General features: G+C 43.8%; 1 protein-coding gene across 1 annotated transcript; it reads right to left on the bottom strand.

Moving 5' to 3' along the window:
- Positions 1 to 11,491: 11,491 nt before the first annotated feature.
- On the bottom strand, positions 11,492 to 19,365 carry etaa1b (ETAA1 activator of ATR kinase b). Its single transcript, XM_042319073.1, has 6 exons — positions 19,045 to 19,365; positions 17,571 to 17,702; positions 16,517 to 16,581; positions 16,026 to 16,135; positions 14,202 to 15,790; positions 11,492 to 12,104 (listed from the first exon to the last, which is right to left on the bottom strand). The coding sequence occupies exons 1-6, from the start codon at positions 19,220 to 19,222 to the stop codon at positions 11,980 to 11,982; spliced, it is 2,199 nt and encodes a 732-aa protein (XP_042175007.1). The 5' UTR covers positions 19,223 to 19,365; the 3' UTR covers positions 11,492 to 11,979.
- Positions 19,366 to 21,003: the final 1,638 nt, after the last annotated feature.

Here is a 21,003-nt window from a genome sequence, read left to right as displayed (position 1 = left end):
CCACGGATAACATGATGCACTCTGTCATCTCCACTCTAGCCAGGGGCCACAGATAGCATGATGCATTCTGTCATCTCCGCTCTAGCCAGGGGCCACAGATAACATGATGCACTCTGTCATCTCCACTCTAGCCAGGGGCCACAGATAACATGATGCACTCTGTCATCTCCACTCTAGCCAGGGGCCACAGATAACATGATGCATTCTGTCATCTCCGCTCTAGCCAGGGGCCACGGATAACATGATGCATTCTGTCATCTCCACTCTAGCCAGGGGCCACGGATAACATGATGCATTCTGTCATCTCCGCTCTAGCCAGGGGCCACTGATAACATGATGCATTCGTATCACTCAATATGGAGATGGTAGGTGGTTGGGTACATGTGAGAGGCATTACAGCCTGTTGGGTTTTCTTCTTGGTTTCGCACGTCTATGGTGTGAATGTGTATGTGTGTGTGTGTGAATGTGAGTGTGTCTATGAGTGTGTGTGTGTGTGTGTGTGAATGTGTGTGTGTGGTGTGAATGTGAGTGTGTCTGTGAGTGTGTGTGAGTGTGTGGGGCCACAGATAACATGATGTATGTATGTGTGTGTGTGTGGTGTGAAAGTGAGTGTGTCTGTGAGTGTGTGTGTGTGTGTATGGTGTGAATGTGAGTGTGTGTGTATGTGTATGTGTGTGTGTGATGTGTGTGAATGTGAGTGTGTGTGTGATGTGTGTGTGTGTGGTGTGAATGTGAGTGTGTCTGTGAGTGTGTGTGTGTGTATGTGTGTGTGTGTGGTGTGAATGTGAGTGTGTGTGTATGTGTATGTGTGTGTGTGTGGTGTGAATGTGTGTGTGTATGTGTGTGTGTGTGGTGTGAATGTGAGTGTGTGTGTATGTGTATGTGTGTGTGTGTATGTGTATGTGTGTGTGTGGTGTGAATGTGAGTGTGTGTGTATGTGTATGTGTGTGTGTGGTGTGAATGTGAGTGTGTGTGTGTGTGTATGTGTGTGTGTGGTGTGAATGTGAGTGTGTGTATGTGTATGTGTGTGTGTGGTGTGAATGTGAGTGTGTGTGTATGTGTGTGTGTGAGTGTGTGCATGCGCTTCTATGTTAACTTTGTCCAAATCTACCCCCCCCACACACACACACACAAAACAATGCTTTATTATTAAATACACTGTAGAATGTGTTGTTTTTAAAAGAAGACAGCGATCCCCCATCATGCAATGCAGGATGTGTAGACTTGCTATGCAATCAACATCCGTTACAAATATCCATCAAACAACTCCCCAACTTTTCCAAACTTGACTTTACAGTGCATTTTATCTCCTGTTCATAAACATGTCAACATTTGAGGTTACAAAATTCACACTGCGTCAACTACAACTACTAAAGAGACAATATAAAAATACATCGTCAAATGTTTTATCTAGTTGTCACAAAATGATCAGAGACTTTTACAGGAAGTGGAAGTATCGCAGTAGACAGAATACAGTTCTATACCAGTAAAACACATCCCTTCATTGTGTTTTTTCTCCCAGGCTACTGAGAGTTAGTGGTGAAAAGATGTCACTTGTAGACCAGGACTTGTACAACCTCCATTATAGAGAAGAACAGTGCTTTAGTTACACATGGATGGATCCTCCATTATAGAGAAGAACAGTGCTTTAGTTACACATGGATGGATCCTCCATTATAGAGAAGAACAGTGCTTTAGTTACACATGGATGGATCCTCCATTATAGAGAAGAACAGTGCTTTAGTTACACATGGATGGATCCTCCATTCCGGTTCTCACGGTTTCCAACCACATTCAATCCACAACACAGGGCCTGCGGTAAAACCAAGAGAAAAAGGGCTCAATTCAAAGATATCGTCTGTTTGGATGTATCACGCTGCCTGAGGTGCTGCTATTTCCATGTATATGAAAATTAAAAACAACTTTCAAAACAGAATCTTCAAACATACTCATCTGTGTCTCGCTCTGTTGTGGAAAAAAACGCTAAAGAATCCTTTATGGAAGTGTTTTATTTTTCCACCAACAGCTGCTAAACGGAAGAAACAACAACAGATCTCTTCATGTGCATCTTTAGTTTCTTAGTTTATTTGATAAACCCTATTTGTATTTGGAAACAGCTTGGGTGATTTGACTGGGGACTGACAATTTCCCTGTAAGGAGATAACTGGAGTTCAAACATTTTCTCTCTGTCTCTTCTTTACTTTGCATTTGGCATTCATGAGTACGCACGTGTGTGTGTGTGTGTTTATTGTGTACATCCATGTGTTCTATGAACATGTGGTGTGTGTGTGTACATCCATGTGTTCTAGTGTCCTATGTGTCAGCCTGTGTATGAAGATCTATGAACATGTGGTGTGTTTGTGTGTGTGTGTGTGTGTGTACATCCATGTGTTCTAGTGTCCTATGTGTCAGCCTGTGCATGAAGATCTATGAACATGTGGTGTGTTTGTGTGACAGAGAGAAAGAGAACTCCTCCTTGTTGCATGGACTTAATGTGAGACAGATGAGATGAAAGTACCACAGCAGCCCGTCATTGGCTACCACTATCACCATAGAGACAGGCGTGACCTCATAAAGGTCATGGGGAGTATGGGACATCCATACCCCAGTCAGCTGACAGGTTTGTTTGTGTGTCCCTTGTGACTCAGTTGATAGAGCATGGCACTTCAACACTAGGGTTGTAGGTTCAATTCCCAACGGGGACCAGTATGCAAAATGTATGCTCCTGTAAGAGCATCTGCTACAATGTAAATATCTGTGCGTTCCCTTGAAAACATCCATGTTGTGCATTTTAACCCTTCAGAATAAAAGCCTAAACTCTATGGAAAGATGAGGCTGTCATGAACACGATGGTGCTCTCCGACCTCCACAAGCCCCACCGGGACTCGTCTGAGGCCAGTACCACCGAGGTGTAGCATCTGAACCTATCGGGCTACAGATTTTTTATTTTTATTATCTTTTGTCTGATGTGTAAATATGTTTTTTTTTATGTCGCTATTTGATTCTTCTCACTTTTGTTTATTTATTTCACTTGCTTTGGCGATGTAAACATCTGTTTCCCAATAACTGAATGCCATTGAATTGAAATTGAATTGAGAGAGAGTCTCGGTGCTCAGTGAGAGAGATAGTCTCATGGACAAACTCAATGGCAGACCTGAACAGCTGGAGATGCACTCAGAGTCGGTCTCTTAATGCAGTCCTGCAACACATAATGAACTGAGGCCCTGCACAGCAGGATACATTTTACTCAGGAGCACACAAAGTAGCCTCGGCTAGCTAGCTAGCATCTACTGCTACCTCCTAGGAACACAACAGAGCAACAACAAACCCACATTCATCTCAACAACCGCTGCCTTGAAGTCTGTTGAGTGTCTGTTATGACAATGTGCTGATGTAAAGGTTATTTGCGGATCTTCCTTTCATGGTTTTTAATCACAACAATTGGCCAATAAAGTAGCAGATCAAACGCTAACAGGCTACGCTAGCTCCACGCCTCACCTCATTCTCCTCGGGGGGAGATTTGGCACCTCACTGCAAAGCCCGGCAACACAATTACCTCAGCCTAAACCTGTCAGCAGACTATTACAGCAGCTCGAGTGTGTGTTCGTGTGTGTGTGTGTGTCAACACACCATTACAGCCCAAGCCACCTATTATGGGGATGGGGGAGGGAGTCCAAAGCTATTGTAGCGAAAAGGTGTTGTCAGATATAGGCTGGCGGAATGTGGCTACAGGGTATTTGTTGGCGGAGGTCGGCCTATAGAGCAATCATGGCCTCTAAAAACATGGTTAAATCTGTAGGTTCTTCTCAGCACCCTTATTACTGAACACTGATGGTACGGTGCTGCTGATTGGAAGGTTCTGGAAGAACACTGATGGTGCTGCTGATTGGAAGGTTCTGGAAGAACACTGATGGTATGGTGCTGCTGATTGGAAGGTTCTGGAAGAACACTGATGATATGTGCTGCTGATTGGAAGGTTCTGGAAGAACACTGATGATATGGTGCTGCTGATTGGAAGGTTCTGGAAGAACACTGATGTTATGGTGCTGCTGATTGGAAGGTTCTGGAAGAACACTGATGGTGCTGCTGATTGGAAGGTTCTGGAAGAACACTGATGATATGGTGCTGCTGATTGGAAGGATATGAAAGAACACTGATGGTATGGTGCTGCTGATTGGAAGGATCTGGAAAAAGATCAACTGAAAAACAGGGGTTTCAATGACAAGCCTAAGAACAATGGGTTAACTGTCTGTTCAGAATGACAGACATGTACCTCATCAGCTCGGTGGATTTGAACTTGCAACCTTTCAGTTACTAGTCCAACGCTCTAACCACTAGGCTACCCTGCCGCCAATACGCTCTAACCACTAGGCTACCCTGCCGCCCCTACACTCTAACCACTAGGCTACCCTGCCACCCCTACACTCTAACCACTAGGCTACCCTGCCGTCCCTACGCTCTAACCACTAGGCTACCCTGCCGCCCCAGGTTACAGTAGATGAGAACTGAAAGATGGTGCGCCATCATGCAAACATTCTGATAGAAATAACATTCTGAAGATGGACGGTGATTGACCTTTTACCTTTATTGCAGGACTGGGATGTGTACGACTTCAGCCTAAAACATATAGTAACCTCGTCCTTACTGTAACATCCACATCATACTCCTTGTTTTCCACTAGAGTGACTCCACATTATATTCTGCATCATTTAAAACGCACTGATTAAACCTCCTGGCCACACAGCCTTACAGGTAGACATACAACATATTCCATCCAGCCTGCATGGTACAGCCTGAAGTCTAAACGTGGAGGTCCCCTCCCCTGTTCAATGGAACATTCCAGACAGCCCCTTTCCCCCCACATAGCCCTGATGAGGGAGGCCCCCAGGGAGGGAGGGAGCGATGCTATATGAATCACCCCCAGTCAGCTGCTTTCTCCCTGGGCTCGGGTTGGTCATACCTGGGGGCCTCTGAATGGAGCCCTCAGGTAAAGCACTGGTGAAACAAATCTAAAAGCTGGCTAATGACACGCACTGTGAAACTCTGCACAGGTCATTTACCCTGCTGACAGGCTGGGGCCTCTTCTCCCTGGCGTGCTCGCTCTCCTCATACACTGGGAGGTAATCTACATTAGGAAAACACACCTCTCTCTCTCGCAAGGTTTACTTACTCTCTCCCACCACAGCATGGGAAAGCTATCCGAGATCAGTGGAGACAAAGCTATATCCTTCTACAATAATAAATAAAATAAAAAACAGGTGAATGTTAAGAGTTGCTTTATGTGTTTTTAGCAAACTCAGGATATTCTACACCACGACCATGTTTATACTGTATGGATGAAAGATGACCCATGTTTATACTGTATGGATGAAAGATGATCCATGTTATACTGTATGAAAGATGATCCATGTTTATACTGTATGGATGAAAGATGATCCATGTTTATACTGTATGGATGAAAGATGATCCATGTTTATACTGTATGGATGAAAGATGATCCATGTTATACTGTATGGATGAAAGATGATCCATGATTATACTGTATGAAAGATGATCCATGATTATACTGTATGGATGAAAGATGATCCATGATTATACTGTATGAAAGATGATCCATGATTATACTGTATGGATGAAAGATGATCCATGTTTATACTGTATGAAAGATGATCCATGATTATACTGTATGAAAGATGATCCATGATTATACTGTATGGATGAAAGATGATCCATGATTATACTGTATGTATGAAAGATGATCCATGCCACCATTTTCCCTTTAACCAGCTCCTGAAGAGATTCAACCAGAGAGAGAAAGGGTAGAACGATCCATATGACCTGGGACGGAGGTACAGTTGTGAATGAAGTGGATTAGTCTGTGGAGAAAGTCAAATCCCCAAATGTATTTTTTATTTATTTAACTAGGCAAGTCAGTTTTTTTTTTTTACGATGGCCTACCCCGACCAAACCGTAACCAGGACGACGCTGTGCACCGCCCTATGGGACTCCCAATCACGGTTGGATGTGGGTTAGGGTTAGGGTCATCCAATCACAGTTGGATGTGGGTTAGGGTCATCCAATCACGGTTGGATGAAGACAGCTTGGCTGTCGAAACGTTGGTAATTAAATATTTGCATCTGAGCTCCTAGAGTGTGCGGCTCTCTTTTATTTTCAAGTTTTCTACTCCGCTAGCCAGCACCGCTAGCCAGCACCTCTAGCCAGCACCGCTAGCCAGCACCGCTAGCCAGCACCTCGCCTTAATAGGTGTGCGTTTCTTTTTCTTCTAGACAACCTGGATTCAAAACAGGGACTGTAGGAGACACCTCTTGCACTGAGCCCGCTGCGCCACTCGGGAGCTCTTGAACACTCAAAATACCTTTCAGGAAAATAGATGTCCATCGTGTCTCTGACATGAGCTTCTTCCCCTGAACCTGAAACCGTGTGGGGGAAAAGGTCATGGTTGAACACTGCAATACAGAGTAGAGTAGAGAATGTGACTTTTCTCAGCAACCAACTGCTTTTGAGGATTTCTCTGACAGAGACAGAGAGGATGTTAAGAGTTCACAATGGAGAAGAATATGGAGATGAAATTCATTGTTAGTTTCATCTGGATTTGTTTGTATCTTCCATGTGAAGAAGGGGGGGGGGTCCAACAAATGTCCATTGGTCTTCCTCCCTCCTTCTGTACCACTGTGAATAAATAGATGACTACATTTACCTTTTGTTTCTGTTCTGAATAAAGGAAGTAGCCTACAATCCCTAGTTTACCAATCCTGTACTTCAATCAGTACTTCAATAGATACAAACTAAGTGATCCAAAGTCTAAAAACATACATGTACAGTTGAAGTCAGACGTTTACATACACCTTTGCCAAATACATTTAAACTCAATTTTTCACAATTCCTGACATTTAATCATGGTAAAAGTTATCTGTCTAAGGTCAGTTAGGATCCCCACTTTATTTTAAGAATGTGAAATGTCAGAATAATAGTAGAGAGAATGATTAATTTCAGCTTTTATTTCTTTCATCACATTCCCAGTGGGTCAGACGTTTACATACACTCAATTAGTATTTGGTAGCTTTGCCTTTAATTTTTGTTAAACTTGGGTCAAATGTTTTGGGTAGCCTTCCACAAGCTTCCCACAATACGTTGGGTGAATTTTGGCCCATTCCTCCTGACAGAGCTGGTGTAACTGAGTCAGGTTTGTAGGCCTCCTTGCTCGCACATGCTTTTTCAGTTCTGCCCACACATTTTCTGAGGATTGGAGGTCAGGGCTTTGTGATGGCCACTCCAATACCTTGACTTTGTTGTACTTAGGCCATTTTGCCACAACTTTGGAAGTATGCTTGGGGTCATTGTCCATTTGGAAGAACCATTTGCGACCAAACTTTAACTTCCTGACTGATGTCTTGAGATGTTGCTTCAATATATCCAGATCATTTTCCTTCCTCATGCCATCTATTTTGTGAAGTGCACCAGTCCCTCCTGCAGCAAAGCATCCCCACAACATGATGCTGCCACCCCCGTGCTTCACGGTTGGGATGGTGTTCTTCGGCTTTCAAGCTTCCCCTTTTTCCTCCAAACATAACGGTGGTCATTATGGCCAAACAGTTCTATTTTTGTTTCATCAGACCAGAGGACATTTCTCCAAAAGGTACGATCTTTGTCCCCATGTGCAGTTGCAAACCGTAGTCTGGCTTTTTTATGCCGGTTTTGGAGCAGTGGCTTCTTCCTCGCTGAGCGGCCTTTCAGGTTATGTCGATATGGGACTTGTTTTACTGTGAAAATAGATACTTTTGAACCTGTTTCCTCCAGCATCTTCATTAGGTCCTTTGCTGTTGTTCTGGGATTGATTTGCACTTTTCGCACCAAAGTACGTTCATCTCTAGGAGAGTTCTCTCCTTCCTGAGCGGTATGACGGCTGCGTGGTCCCATGGTGTTTATACTTGCGTACTATTGTTTGTACAGATGAACGTTTTACCTTCAGGCGTTTGGAAATTTTTCCCAAGGATAAACCAGACTTGTGGAGGTCTGCAATTTATTTTCTGAGGTCTTGGCTGATTTCTTTTGATTTTCCCATGATGTCAAGCAAAGAGGCACGGAGTTTGAAGTGGGACATTGAAATACATCCACAGGTACACCTCCAACTGACTCAAATTATGTCAATTAGCCTATCAGAAGCTTCTAAAGCCATGACATCATTTTCTGGAATTGTCCAAGCTGTTTAAAGGCACAGTCAACTTAGTTTATGTAAACTTCTGACCCACTGGAATTGTGATACAGTGAATTATAAGTGAAATAATCTGTAAACAATTGTTGAAAAAATTACTTGCGTCATGCACAACGTAGATGTCCTAACCGACTTGCCAAAACTATAATGTTTAAATGTACTGTTGAAGTCAGAAGTTTACATACACAGAAGTTTACATCCAACATAGGTTGGAGTCACTAAAACTAGTTGTTCAACCACTCCACAAATGTATTGTTAACAAACTAAACACATCCAGTAGATGTACACTAAACAGGTACATTCAAAATAATTTAAACCATTACTATGGCAACATGATGGGCAGCCATTACTGTCTAACGCCAGACTAACAGCAATACAATCATTCTGTTCCCACAAAGCAGACCTTGTGGTGTGGACACACAGTGTTCACTATTACAGAAATGCACCAATCCATCAGCAGGTGGGATATTGTTGGCCTCAACACCTGTTGGCCTCGCAGGTTTCATCAGATAGTTGAAATAAATGGTAGTCATCATCATAACTATAATCATAGTCATAAAGCCACCTTTATGCCCGCGCCAAACTGTCCTGCCATTTAGATTTACTGTCAATGTGCTACACACACACACACACACACACAGATACAGTTCCCTGTGGGCACACCCACCCACACAGGTGTGTTCTACCTGAGAGCTCTATTCTGGCAGGCACAAAATGTCTCCCATCAGAAATGGCTGGGGGGGCTCTCATCAGAAATGGCTGGGGGGCTCTCATCAGAAATGGCTGGGGAGGCTCTCATCAGAAATGGCTGGGGGGCTCTCATCAGAAATGGCTGGGGGGCTCTCATCAGAAATGGCTGGGGGCTCTCATCAGAAATGGCTGGGGGGCTCTCATCAGAAATGGCTGGGGGGCTCTCATCAGAAATGGCTGGGGGGCTCTCAACAGAAATGGCTGGGGGGCTCTCATCAGAAATGGCTGGGGGGCTCTCATCAGAAATGGATGGGGGCTCTCATCAGAAATGGCTGGGGGGCTCTCATCAGAAATGGCTGGGGGGCTCTCATCAGAAATGGCAGGGGGGCTCTCATCAGAAATGGCTGAGGGGGGGCTCTCATCAGAAGTACACTGGTGAATTCTCAAGGGAGTACAAAGACACACACTGTACCACACACAATACGGCAGGTGTGGAAGACAAATTAGATTCAATATGAATTTAATCCCTCAACTTTCTAATATCGTCCACCGTGAGAGAGATTAGCTGTTCACAACGTCTGACTTGTAGTTGAATGAGAAACTTACAAAATGTGCTCATTGCCATGTCTGTCATCATTCATTAAATAAGCCACACCAGTGGAGGCTGGTGGGAAGAGCCACACGGGAGTTGGAATGAATCTGAGAGGAAAGGTAGCATGGTTTTGATGATAGTTTAATGGTGGTTTTGACTCAGAATGAATAACACCATCTAGTAATATTGCATAAGTGGCATGATACAGTGGTCTTTCTGTTCATACCACTGTGACCTGTGCAAATATGGACCACCGTAAGAAAAAAAGAAAAAGAAAAAAGGTAACTATGACAACGCAAAGAAAAATAAAATGCATAAATTTAAAAATGTAAAAACAAGATGGTGAAGAAGTCTAATCTAGTCAGTAGTGACATATTCAAGTAAAAATGTAAGGAAAATCAATTTTCTTTTCTAACACATTGGGTTTTAATAAAGTCGGAAAAGTACTTCAACATAACATCACACCGTCTTGATTCACAGCCGAGCTGCAGTCTCTAAACACACTGCTTCGATCATCTTTGATTACAGAATCTGAATGAACATTTTGATGAAACAGTATATGCCAGGTGGTTTTGGTCAACACAGTAGTTTTTAGGTATAACTGGTCTTCTCTGGTACATAAAAGACACTAAAAACAAATCTGATGGGAGATACACAGCTCCACCTCTCTCCAAGTCATAACCTGTCTCTACAGTCACTGAGACTTGACTGATACGATGGACCCATTGAGATAACAGAAGTAGATACAGAACCACTTCCTCCTAGTATTATACTTAGGGCCCTGTCTTTTACACCACCATGTGACATGCCAGGATTTCATCCTTTATTTAAAGCTTTTTAACTAGTTTTCCTTCCAATTGGAGACAGGTGTTTATGGAAATATTCCCAAAAAATCAGAAGAAACATATTCCCCAAAACGTGTTTCCATCCCAATAAAAGGCAATGAAGAAAAAAATAACATTAAATTCTCACGCGCATTTGGGCTTTCCCACCACTTCTCAGTGCAAGAGGCGTCACTGCAGTACCTGGTTTCCATTGTGAGTCCCACTGGGGCGGAGTAAATTGGCACAGCCCTGGGTTGACCGACATTGTAAATAAAAATTTGTTCTGGATTGCCTAGTTAAATAAAAAGTAACATTTTCAACTCTACTGATGACTTTGTCACTACAAATTGTTGCGTTGTATAGTAAATGTGCCCCACTCTGGTTTTGACACAGCTCACAGCTCAAGCCTACTTGATATTGAATGGTTTTTTTAAATGTGCTTATTTGTCAAACGGCAGCAAAGCATCATCATGTCACCAGAATAAAGCCCTTGATATTGAATGGAAAGGAGCATCATCATGTCACCAGAATAAAGCCCTTGAAAATGCCCATCATGTCACCAGAATATTGAATGGTAAGGAGCATCATCATGTCACCAGAATAAAGCCCTTGATATTGAATGGTAAGGAGCATCATCATGTCACCAGAATAAAGCCCTTGATATTGAATGGTAAGGAGCATCATCATGTCACCAGAATAAAGCCCTTGATATTGAATGGTAAGGAGCATCATCATGTCACCAGAATAAAGCCCTTGATATTGAATGGTAAGGAGCATCATCATGTCACCAGAATAAAGCCCTTGATATTGAATGGTAAGGAGCATCATCATGTCACCAGAATAAAGCCCTTGATATTGAATGGAAAGGAGCATCATCACTTTAGACTTTTACCACCCATCTCATATCCCATCTTGTCTAGCGTATATTGTTTTGTCGACATTTGGACAAGTTCACTGACAAATTTGCCGTTTCCATCAGGTCTGTGGTGACATTTTCTTTCCCGACTCACATAAAATGTTTGGACGGAAACCTGCTTAGTGTTGGAGTTATTCTCATTTCTGGGTAAGGTGCAGAACACAAGGTACTAATATACCACATGCAGTGTAAAGATAATGTACTATAATGTTGCTGAGTTACAGCAACAAGGTGAGTTGTGGACCTATAGTTTATCTGAGAGATACTATTGGAAGACAGTAGAATTAGATCTCCACATTGCTCATCAAGACGACTCATTATCTACTTGGAATGTCAACAGACGTGTAAACAACAACAACAACAAAAAGTGACCCAAATCTCCCTTTGAGGTGCCGTAAAGGCATTTACAAGCCAACCGTTTGCTGTGACTCCTGATAGTGTTGCTGTTGTATATTCTACTCAACTTCTCAGTGACCTCCAGAAAGAACAACAGTGAGAATATAAGCAACTAAAAAAGTGCAGCAGCTCTCAAGTGTGTGTGTGTGCGTGTGTGTGTGTGTGTGCATGTAGCAGTATAGCTCCGTAACGCAAAACCGTTCTAGTAGCACCGACAGTGTTCTGTGAAGAAACAGTGATACATGTTTATGGTACCTACCTAGCATAGGATAGCTATTCTATAGATAGTCTGGTTTACTGTGTATTAATCTAGTGTCCCATTGTTGAGTCACAGAGGAAGTCCCCCTGCTTTTAGGGAGGTTTCTCTGGTCCTTCTTCTGGCTATGGCCTCCTGCTTCTTCCTCTCAATCTCCTCCTCCGTGCATCTCCCCGTCAGCTGACTGTTGACAAACACTGAGAAACAAATCAGATGACATGGAAATAGGACTCTGGAAATGACATGGAAATAGGACTGTAATTGAAAAGCTGATAAAGACAGAATGTGTCTACAGTGGCTGACGGACAAAAAAACAGACAATTTGTGTATCATTTTTATGCACAAAAAGGTCACACATTTACTCAGCCATTTACCTCCTAACCTCTCAGAGCCCTGACTCAACAGACATCTATTTACCTCCTAACCTCTCAGAGCCCTGACTCAACAGACATCTATTTACCTCCTAACCTCTCAGAGCCCTGACTCAACAGACATCTATTTACCTCCTAACCTCTCAGAGCCCTGACCCAACAGACATCTATTTACCTCCAAACCTCTCAGAGCCCTGACCCAACAGCCATCTATTTACCTCCTAACCTGTCAGAGCCCTGACCCAACAGCCATCTATTTACCTCCAAACCTCTCAGAGCCCTGACTCAACAGACATCTATTTACCTCCAAACCTCTCAGAGCCCTGACTCAACAGACATCTATTTACCTCCAAACCTCTCAGAGCCCTGACTCAACAGACATCTATTTACCTCCAAACCTCTCAGAGCCCTGACCCAACAGCCATCTATTTACCTCCAAACCTCTCAGAGCCCTGACCCAACAGCCATCTATTTATTTATTTATTTTATTTATTTTATTTTACCTTTATTTAACCAGGTAGGCAAGTTGAGAACAAGTTCTCATTTACAATTGCGACCTGGCCAGGATAAAGCAAAGCAGTTCGACAGATACAACGACACAGAGTTACACATGGAGTAAAACAAACATACAGTCAATAATACAGTATAAACAAGTCTATATACAATGTGAGCAAATGAGGTGAGAAGGGAGGTAAAGGCAAAAAGGCCATGGTAGCAAAGTAAATACAATATAGCAAGTAAAACACTGGAATGGTAGTTTTGCAATGGAAGAATGTGCAAAGTAGAAATAAAAATAATGGGGTGCAAAGAAGCAAAATAAATAAATAAATAAAAATTAAATACAGTTGGGAAAGAGGTAGTTGTTTGGGCTAAATTATAGGTGGGCTATGTACAGGTGCAGTAATCTGTGAGCTGCTCTGACAGTTGGTGCTTAAAGCTAGTGAGGGAGATAAGTGTTTCCAGTTTCAGAGATTTTTGTAGTTCGTTCCAGTCATTGGCAGCAGAGAACTGGAAGGAGAGGCGGCCAAAGAAAGAATTGGTTTTGGGGGTGACTAGAGAGATATACCTGCTGGAGCGTGTGCTACAGGTGGGAGATGCTATGGTGACCAGCGAGCTGAGATAAGGGGGGACTTTACCTAGCAGGGTCTTGTAGATGACATGGAGCCAGTGGGTTTGGCGACGAGTATGAAGCGAGGGCCAGCCAACGAGAGCGTACAGGTCGCAATGGTGGGTAGCATATGGGGCTTCGGTGATAAAACGGATTGCACTGTGATAGACTGCATCCAATTTGTTGAGTAGGGTATTGGAGGCTATTTTGTAAATGACATCGCCAAAGTCGAGGATTGGTAGGATGGTCAGTTTTACAAGGGTATGTTTGGCAGCATGTGTGAAGGATGCTTTGTTGCGAAATAGGAAGCCAATTCTAGATTTAACTTTGGATTGGAGATGTTTGATATGGGTCTGGAAGGAGAGTTTACAGTCTAACCAGACACCTAAGTATTTGTAGTTGTCCACGTATTCTAAGTCAGAGCCGTCCAGAGTAGTGATGTTGGACAGGCTGGTAGGTGCAGGTAGCGATCGGTTGAAGAGCATGCATTTAGTTTTACTTGTATTTACCTCCTAACCTCTCAGAGCCCTGACCCAACAGCCATCTATTTACCTCCTAACCTCTCAGAGCCCTGACCCAACAGCCATCTATTTACCTCCAAACCTCTCAGAGCCCTGACCCAACAGCCATCTATTTACCTCCTAACCTCTCAGAGCCCTGACCCAACAGCCATCTATTTACCTCTAAGGAGATAAATAGATGGGTGTTGGGTCAGGGCTCTGTTGGGTCAGGACTCTAAGAGTTAGCATAATACTAGAGCTAAACTGACAAGTGGTGGATTATTGTTTTGCCTTTTTATGGGGTAAAAAGCTCACCTTTGTTGCCGATGGCGGCCGAGTCCGACAGATGTCTCTTGAACGATGACGCATGATGGGAATTTGAGTTTGGGAGGGTTCTCGCCGACACTGTCCGTGGCATGACCGACTTTGAGTTCTCCTCTTGGAAGGTTCTAACTCCAAGGGATCCTAGGCCAAATGTTCCCCAGGCTGGAGCACCCTTCAGCTGGGTAAACTTGCCCAGACCCTCCCCGCTGCCTGGATGGCTCTGGGACGTGATTGTATGATGTCCGACCCAAACATTTCCTGCTTTCGCTGGAATGTTCCATCTCTGAAAGTGCACAAGGGTGCTGCTCCCATCTCCTGGTGCTGAGTTGGAGCGGCCAGACGTGCAGGTGGTTGACTGTTTACTGCTAGGACCGCCTACAGCCCTATCCATAGTCATAGTCCCCTCTCTCATTGCAGCCAGAGGGGTGGATGGAGGAGCTTTCGGTTTGCTCTCTTGGAGGCGGACCTCAGTGGTATCCTCGGACACGGGCTGACTGTTGGAGATCCTCTCCACGTCGTCACACACCTGATACAGCAGTTCGTCATAGTCACCTTCGTCATCGTTCCAAAGCGACTCAGAGTCAAACAGGGACTGGAGGTCCTCCTCTGAGAGGTCTTTGAAAGCGGAGTCTGGGGCTGTGGTTCCACGTGAGGTTGGAGTTGTGGCTGTGCTCACTCCATCAGCCTTCTCTTCTGCAGAGTCTCTACTGGGGCCCTTACTCCCCACAGCCGCAGACACGCCGGGCCTGGGTCTCTCAGGCTGGACCTCTCCATCAGTGAGTAACGGTCTGAGGGCTTCTTTGGTTGTCGGAGCCATATTCACCTGGAAACAAAGGTTGGGCTCCAGCAGGAAAGTGCTTCTGATGGTGGGCTTGTGTTTAGGACATGGCCCAGTGAGGCCACCTCTGTTTGAGGGTTGAAGGTGTGTGCTTGTCCCCTTCCAGACAGAGTGAGAGGGCAGGCTGATAGGATTAGAGGTAGTAGAGGAGGGTGGTAGGGTCTTTTCTGTATCTGTCAGCAGCTGTGTGTGGTCTCTGTCAGTGCTCAGAGTCAGTGAGCTGCTGGGTTTGGGGGACAGCGTTTTCAGCCCCTCGGGATTCTGGGTCATCTCCAACACGATAGGGTCATTGAGAAGGTCATCATCCTCCCAGTCAAAGTCCTCGTCTTTCGCCACAGTCGTCGTGGCGTTCCACTGTCCCACTTCCTCTTTACCAGTACGAGCCGATGAACCAGACGTGCTTCCCCCGCCAGGCTTGACTTCCGACTCTTTGACGAGGTCATCGGCAGTGAGATGGCTGACCCCAACTTGAACCTTGACCTCCTGAGAACAGGTGGAGGCGGTCGACCCTTGGCTGAGCCGTCCGGTGACTCGCTGCGTCGGCCCGTCGAACAGAGCGTTAAGCTCCGCCTCTACCTGCTGGGCTGATGACGACATCGTCGGGCCCTTGGGTTCCTCCCCGTAGCGGTTGTTGTTTATGGTATTGTTTGTGTGTTCAGCGCTCCTCTTCTCTCGGTCCTGCTGGTGCATGTTGATGTCAAACTGCCTGGCCAGCTGCATCAAGTCCTCCACTGAGCTTTTCCTGCAGAGAGGAGAGGATGAAGTGAGTGGATGAATGAACAAGGAAGGCACAATGAATATATTGAGGAACCTTTGAAGAAGCTAGTATAAGCACTATCAAAATATCTGAACACAAGAATGATCTGATCAAGAGAACTACTGGAAAATACAAAACTATTGGACGAGAAATAAACCTTACATGTAAAATAAAAGGTTTTCAACCTGATTACACAAGTGATTTGTACAAGTTCACTCACCGAGTGGATTTCTTCCTTGCTTTGGGCGGGCGTACCTCTGGGGTACATGGGACAGCACTGTCCCCAATCCACTGGAGCAGAGGACTATCCACAGAGACATGCTGGGCATCCTGGAGAAGAAGACATGGTTTACAACAGCTGGTTTGTGTGCTGTGACCAACTTAAAGCTCTGGGGGTACATTCAAGCCAGGGCCGTGGCTTTCACCTCCAGTGCTTCAAGAAGAACCAGATTTAGAATGTCTCTTTGCATCCACTGAAACAAATCAACACAGTAGAATGCAGTCTTTTACATTTTAATATAACGAGGCCTTTATATCCACGGTAACACATGATTCAAAAACACGTCGGTGCTGCAGGGTGCCAGCATCTATTCATTTATCTTATGTAACTAGGCAAGTTAGTTAAGAACAAATTCCTATTTACAATGACGGCCTATACGCCCATCTATCAATGGCCCTCAGTGACACGGTGAACATGTTTTATATACTGACCTTAGGGGCGATCCGATTGACAATGTCTGATATCTCAACGACTCTGGTGTTGCCGGGCCCTTCGCCTGGAGAATAAGGACAGCAACAGTTAAGCCTTCTGATGGCACATATACATAGTAACCACAATCACTTTGGGCACAAAGGTCACGAGGGGAAACTGTGAGTAGCCTGTGTGTAGGCTCTGTGGAGGAATGAAACACATGACCACCTATCAACTGGCTTTGAGAAGAAGAACAAAAAGATGGGTGGATTGAGGATGACTCGTGATGGTCTGATAGGTGTGAGGAGAATGAGGAAGAGGAGGAATGAAACACATGACCTCCTATCAACTGGCTTTGAGAAGAAGAACAAAAAGATGGGTGGATTGAGGATGACTCGTGATGGTCTGATAGGTGTGAGGAGAATGAGGAAGAGGAGGAATGAAACACATGACCTCCTATCAACTGGCTTTGAGAAGAAGAACAAAAAGATGGGTGGATTGAGGATGACTCGTGATGGTCTGATAGGTGTGAGGAGAATGAGGAAGAGGAGGAATGAAACACATGACCTCCTATCAACTGGCTTTGAGAAGAAGAACAAAAAGATGGGTGGATTGAGGATGACTCGTGATGGTCTGATAGGTGTGAGGAGAATGAGGAAGAGGAGGAATGAAACACATGACCTCCTATCAACTGGCTTTGAGAAGAAGAACAAAAAGATGGGTGGATTGAGGATGACTCGTGATGGTCTGATAGGTGTGAGGAGAATGAGGAAGAGGAGGAATGAAACACATGACCACCTATCAACTGGCTTTGAGAAGAACAAAAAGATGGGTGGATTGAGGATGACTCGTGATGGTCTGATAGGTGTGAGGAGAATGAGGAAGAGGAGGAATGAAACACATGACCTCCTATCAACTGGCTTTGAGAAGAAGAACAAAAAGATGGGTGGATTGAGGATGACTCGTGATGGTCTGATAGGTGTGAGGAGAATGAGGAAGAGGAGGAATGAAGGACAACGTTATGCTAATGTTAAAGCTAAATCAGCCGTTTGCTCATCAAGTGACTTAACATACCACTTCTAGCAGGAGTAGGTGACGCCGGGTCCCATATAATGTCTTGTACAATATCTCCATCCCCGGGGGAATCAGCAGTGTTGTTTAAGCCCGTGTATCTGCCCCTCGCTCGTCGTTTGGGGGTCTCCAGATCTGGTGGGAACGAGACAAACTGGAAGGTCAACTAGACATACTAAATAGGTGAACAACAAAATGGGGTCTACCTGGTCACGCATGAGTACAATAGGGAGAGAGCATCAGCGCATGTGGGACTAGGGGCTAATGCATTGTTCAGTTATGCATGGAGCCATGTCATCGTGGAATGCTCTGTCACTAGAGGCTACTCAGTTATGTATAGAGCCATGTCATCGTGGAATGCTCTGTCACTAGAGGCTACTCAGTTATGTATAGAGCCATGTCATCGTGGAATGCTCTGTCACTAGAGGCTACTCAGTTATGCATGGAGCCATGTCATCGTGGAATGCTCTGTCACTGAAGATGCATGGAGCCTGTCATCGTGGAATGCTCTGTCAAAGAGGCTACTCAGTTTTAACATGGAGCCATGTCATCGTGTGAATGCTACAGGGAAAAAGTCTGTTTAGCTTTAAAAATATATTTATTTTTTAACCCTCTAGCACTGAAGATGCAGTGTCTGAGACTGCTGTGATACAGCCTGGAATCTAATCTGTAGTGACACCTCTAGCACTGAAGATGCAGGGCCTCAGACCATTGTGATTCAGCCTGAAATCTAATCTGTAGTGACGCCTCTACCACTGAAGATGCAGTGCCTTAGACTGCTGTGATACAGCCTGGAATGGAAGCAGGGTCTGTAGTGACGCCTCTACCACTGAAGATGCAGTGCCTTAGACTGCTGTGATACAGCCTGGAATGGAAGCAGGGTCTGTAGTGACGCCTCTACCACTGAAGATGCAGTGCCTTAGACTGCTGCACCACTGGGGAGGCCCAAAATCTCATCTAACTGTATATAAGAATATGAATATGTATACATTAATAGTGTGTAAATAGTAAATATTAATAGTGTGTCAATAGTATTTTTGTTGTCTCTTTGTGTCTTTCTAATATATAACTCTTATTATGTTTTATATTTGTATATAATGCCTTTGTCTATAACTGTTTTGTACTTTGTAATTTATTTGTACTTACTCAGGAAGAGTAGCTGCTGCATTTACTGTAGTTAATTAAAGGTTAAAAATTAAAAAGCTAATGGGGATCCTAATAAACAAAACCAACGTTTTGGAACGTTCAGATAGAAATAGAACGAGGAATCACATCAGCTCTATACATTGCATTTCTATCTGCAACGTTGAAGAACGTTTGGCAACTGAACGTGGCCCTGGCTAGCTACGTCTATGCCCAGCTAATTAACGTTAGAGCTGTTTATCCTGCAACCTACACGGACGTTTGCCAAAGTTAGCTATTGAGTCTAGATGTTGTTAGCAATACCATTCCCGTGCACTTTTAGCAACCATCTTACCTTTAGACCGTGTATGTGGTGACTTCCTGACAGAAGGTGAAGATTGGGGAGTCAGTTTCTGACTTTTACGCGATTTGTTTGTTCTCAGCCTTTTTTGTGAAAATGTGGAACCATGACTCCAGATTTCACTTAAGTCATTTGAGCCAGTGTTATGGTCGTGCTTTCTTGGATTTGGCATATTTCGACGTCAGTTTTCTTGTTCATCATTTGACTTGACCATTTAAACGCAAATTGAATCGTTTGTCATTATCCGATTGCTTATCTTCGTGGGTAAAAGTGTGCGGTGTTTTTGTTCAGCACGTACGCCGCCATGATGTTGTGACGTCACGCCAAAACGCATAAACCTGATTGGTTAATAGCGCCTTACCCTCTCCCTCTGCAAAAGTGAAGTTGCCCCCAGACACTGAACTGAGATCAGTTTTTCGATTTCACTCACTTTTTTGTAAAATAAGAGTTATGGCAACTAGGATGTTTACTAGTTGTATTTATAAGTGATGCTGAAATATGTTAGAACACGGGCCTGCTTTGTTTATCAGGACATTTTTGAAGTTTATTTGCAATAGTCCATACGCATTAAATACATCAAATCAAAGTTTATTTGTCATGTGCGCTTAATACAACAGGTGTAGACCTTACAGTGAAATGCTGAATACAACAGGTGTAGACCTGACAGTGAAATGCTGAATACAACAGTGAAATGCTGAATACAACAGGTGTAGTAGACCTTACAGTGAAATGCTGAATACAACAGGTGTAGTAGACCTTGCAGTGAAATGGTGAATACAACAGGTGTAGACCTTACAGTGAAATGGTGAATACAACAGGTGTAGACCTTACAGTGAAATGCTGAATACAACAGGTGTAGTAGAAATGCCTGAATACAGTGAAACCTTGCTGAATACAACAGGTGTAGTAGACCTTACAGTGAAATGCTGAATACAACAGGTGTAGTAGACCTTACAGTGAAATGCTGAATACAACAGGTGTAGTAGACCTTACAGTGAAATGCTGAATACAACAGGTGTAGACCTTACAGTGAAATGACCTAGACCTACAGTGAAATGCTGAATACAACAGGTGTAGACCTTGAAAACCTGAATACAACAGGTGAAAACAGTGAAATGCTGAATACAACAGGTGTAGTAGACCTTAAATGCTGAATACAACAGGTGAAATGCTGAATACAACAGGTGTAGTAGACCTTACAGTGAAATGCTGAATACAACAGGTGTAGAGACCTTACAGTGAAATGCTGAATACAACAGGTGTAGTAGACCTTACAGTGAAATGCTGAATACAACAGGTGTAGACCTTACAGTGAAATGAATACAACAGGTGTAGACCTTACAGTGAAATGCTGAATACAACAGGTGTAGTAGACCTTACAGTGAAATGCTGAATACAACAGGTGTAGTAGACCTTACAGTGAAATGCTGAATACAACAGGTGTAGTAGACCTTACAGTGAAAACCTGAATACAACAGGTGTAGTAGACCTTACAGTGAAATGCTGAATACAACAGGTGTAGTAGACCTTACAGTGAAATGCTGAATACAACAGTGAAATGCTGAATACAACAGGTGTAGTAGACCTTACAGTGAAATGCCGAATACAACAGGTGTAGTAGACCTTAGTGAAATGCCAACAGGTGTAGTAGACAGTGAAATGCTGAATACAACAGGTGTAGGTAGACCTTACAGTGAAATGCTGAATACAACAGGTGTAGTAGACCTTACAGTGAAATGCTGAATACAACAGGTGTAGTAGACCTTACAGTGAAATGCTGAATACAACAGGTGTAGTAGACCTTACAGTGAAATGCTGAATACAACAGGTGTAGTAGACCTTACAGTGAAATGCTGAATACAACAGGTGTAGTAGACCTTACAGTGAAAACCTGAATACAACAGGTGTAGGACCTTACAGTGAAATGCTGAATACAACAGGTAGACCTTACAG

Source organism: Oncorhynchus tshawytscha, unplaced genomic scaffold, assembly GCF_018296145.1.
Source record: "Oncorhynchus tshawytscha isolate Ot180627B unplaced genomic scaffold, Otsh_v2.0 Un_scaffold_822_pilon_pilon, whole genome shotgun sequence".
NCBI classification, from domain to species: domain Eukaryota; kingdom Metazoa; phylum Chordata; class Actinopteri; order Salmoniformes; family Salmonidae; genus Oncorhynchus; species Oncorhynchus tshawytscha.
The sequence above is the reverse complement of the archived record's forward strand: the minus strand, read 5'-3'. Positions and strand labels throughout refer to the sequence as shown.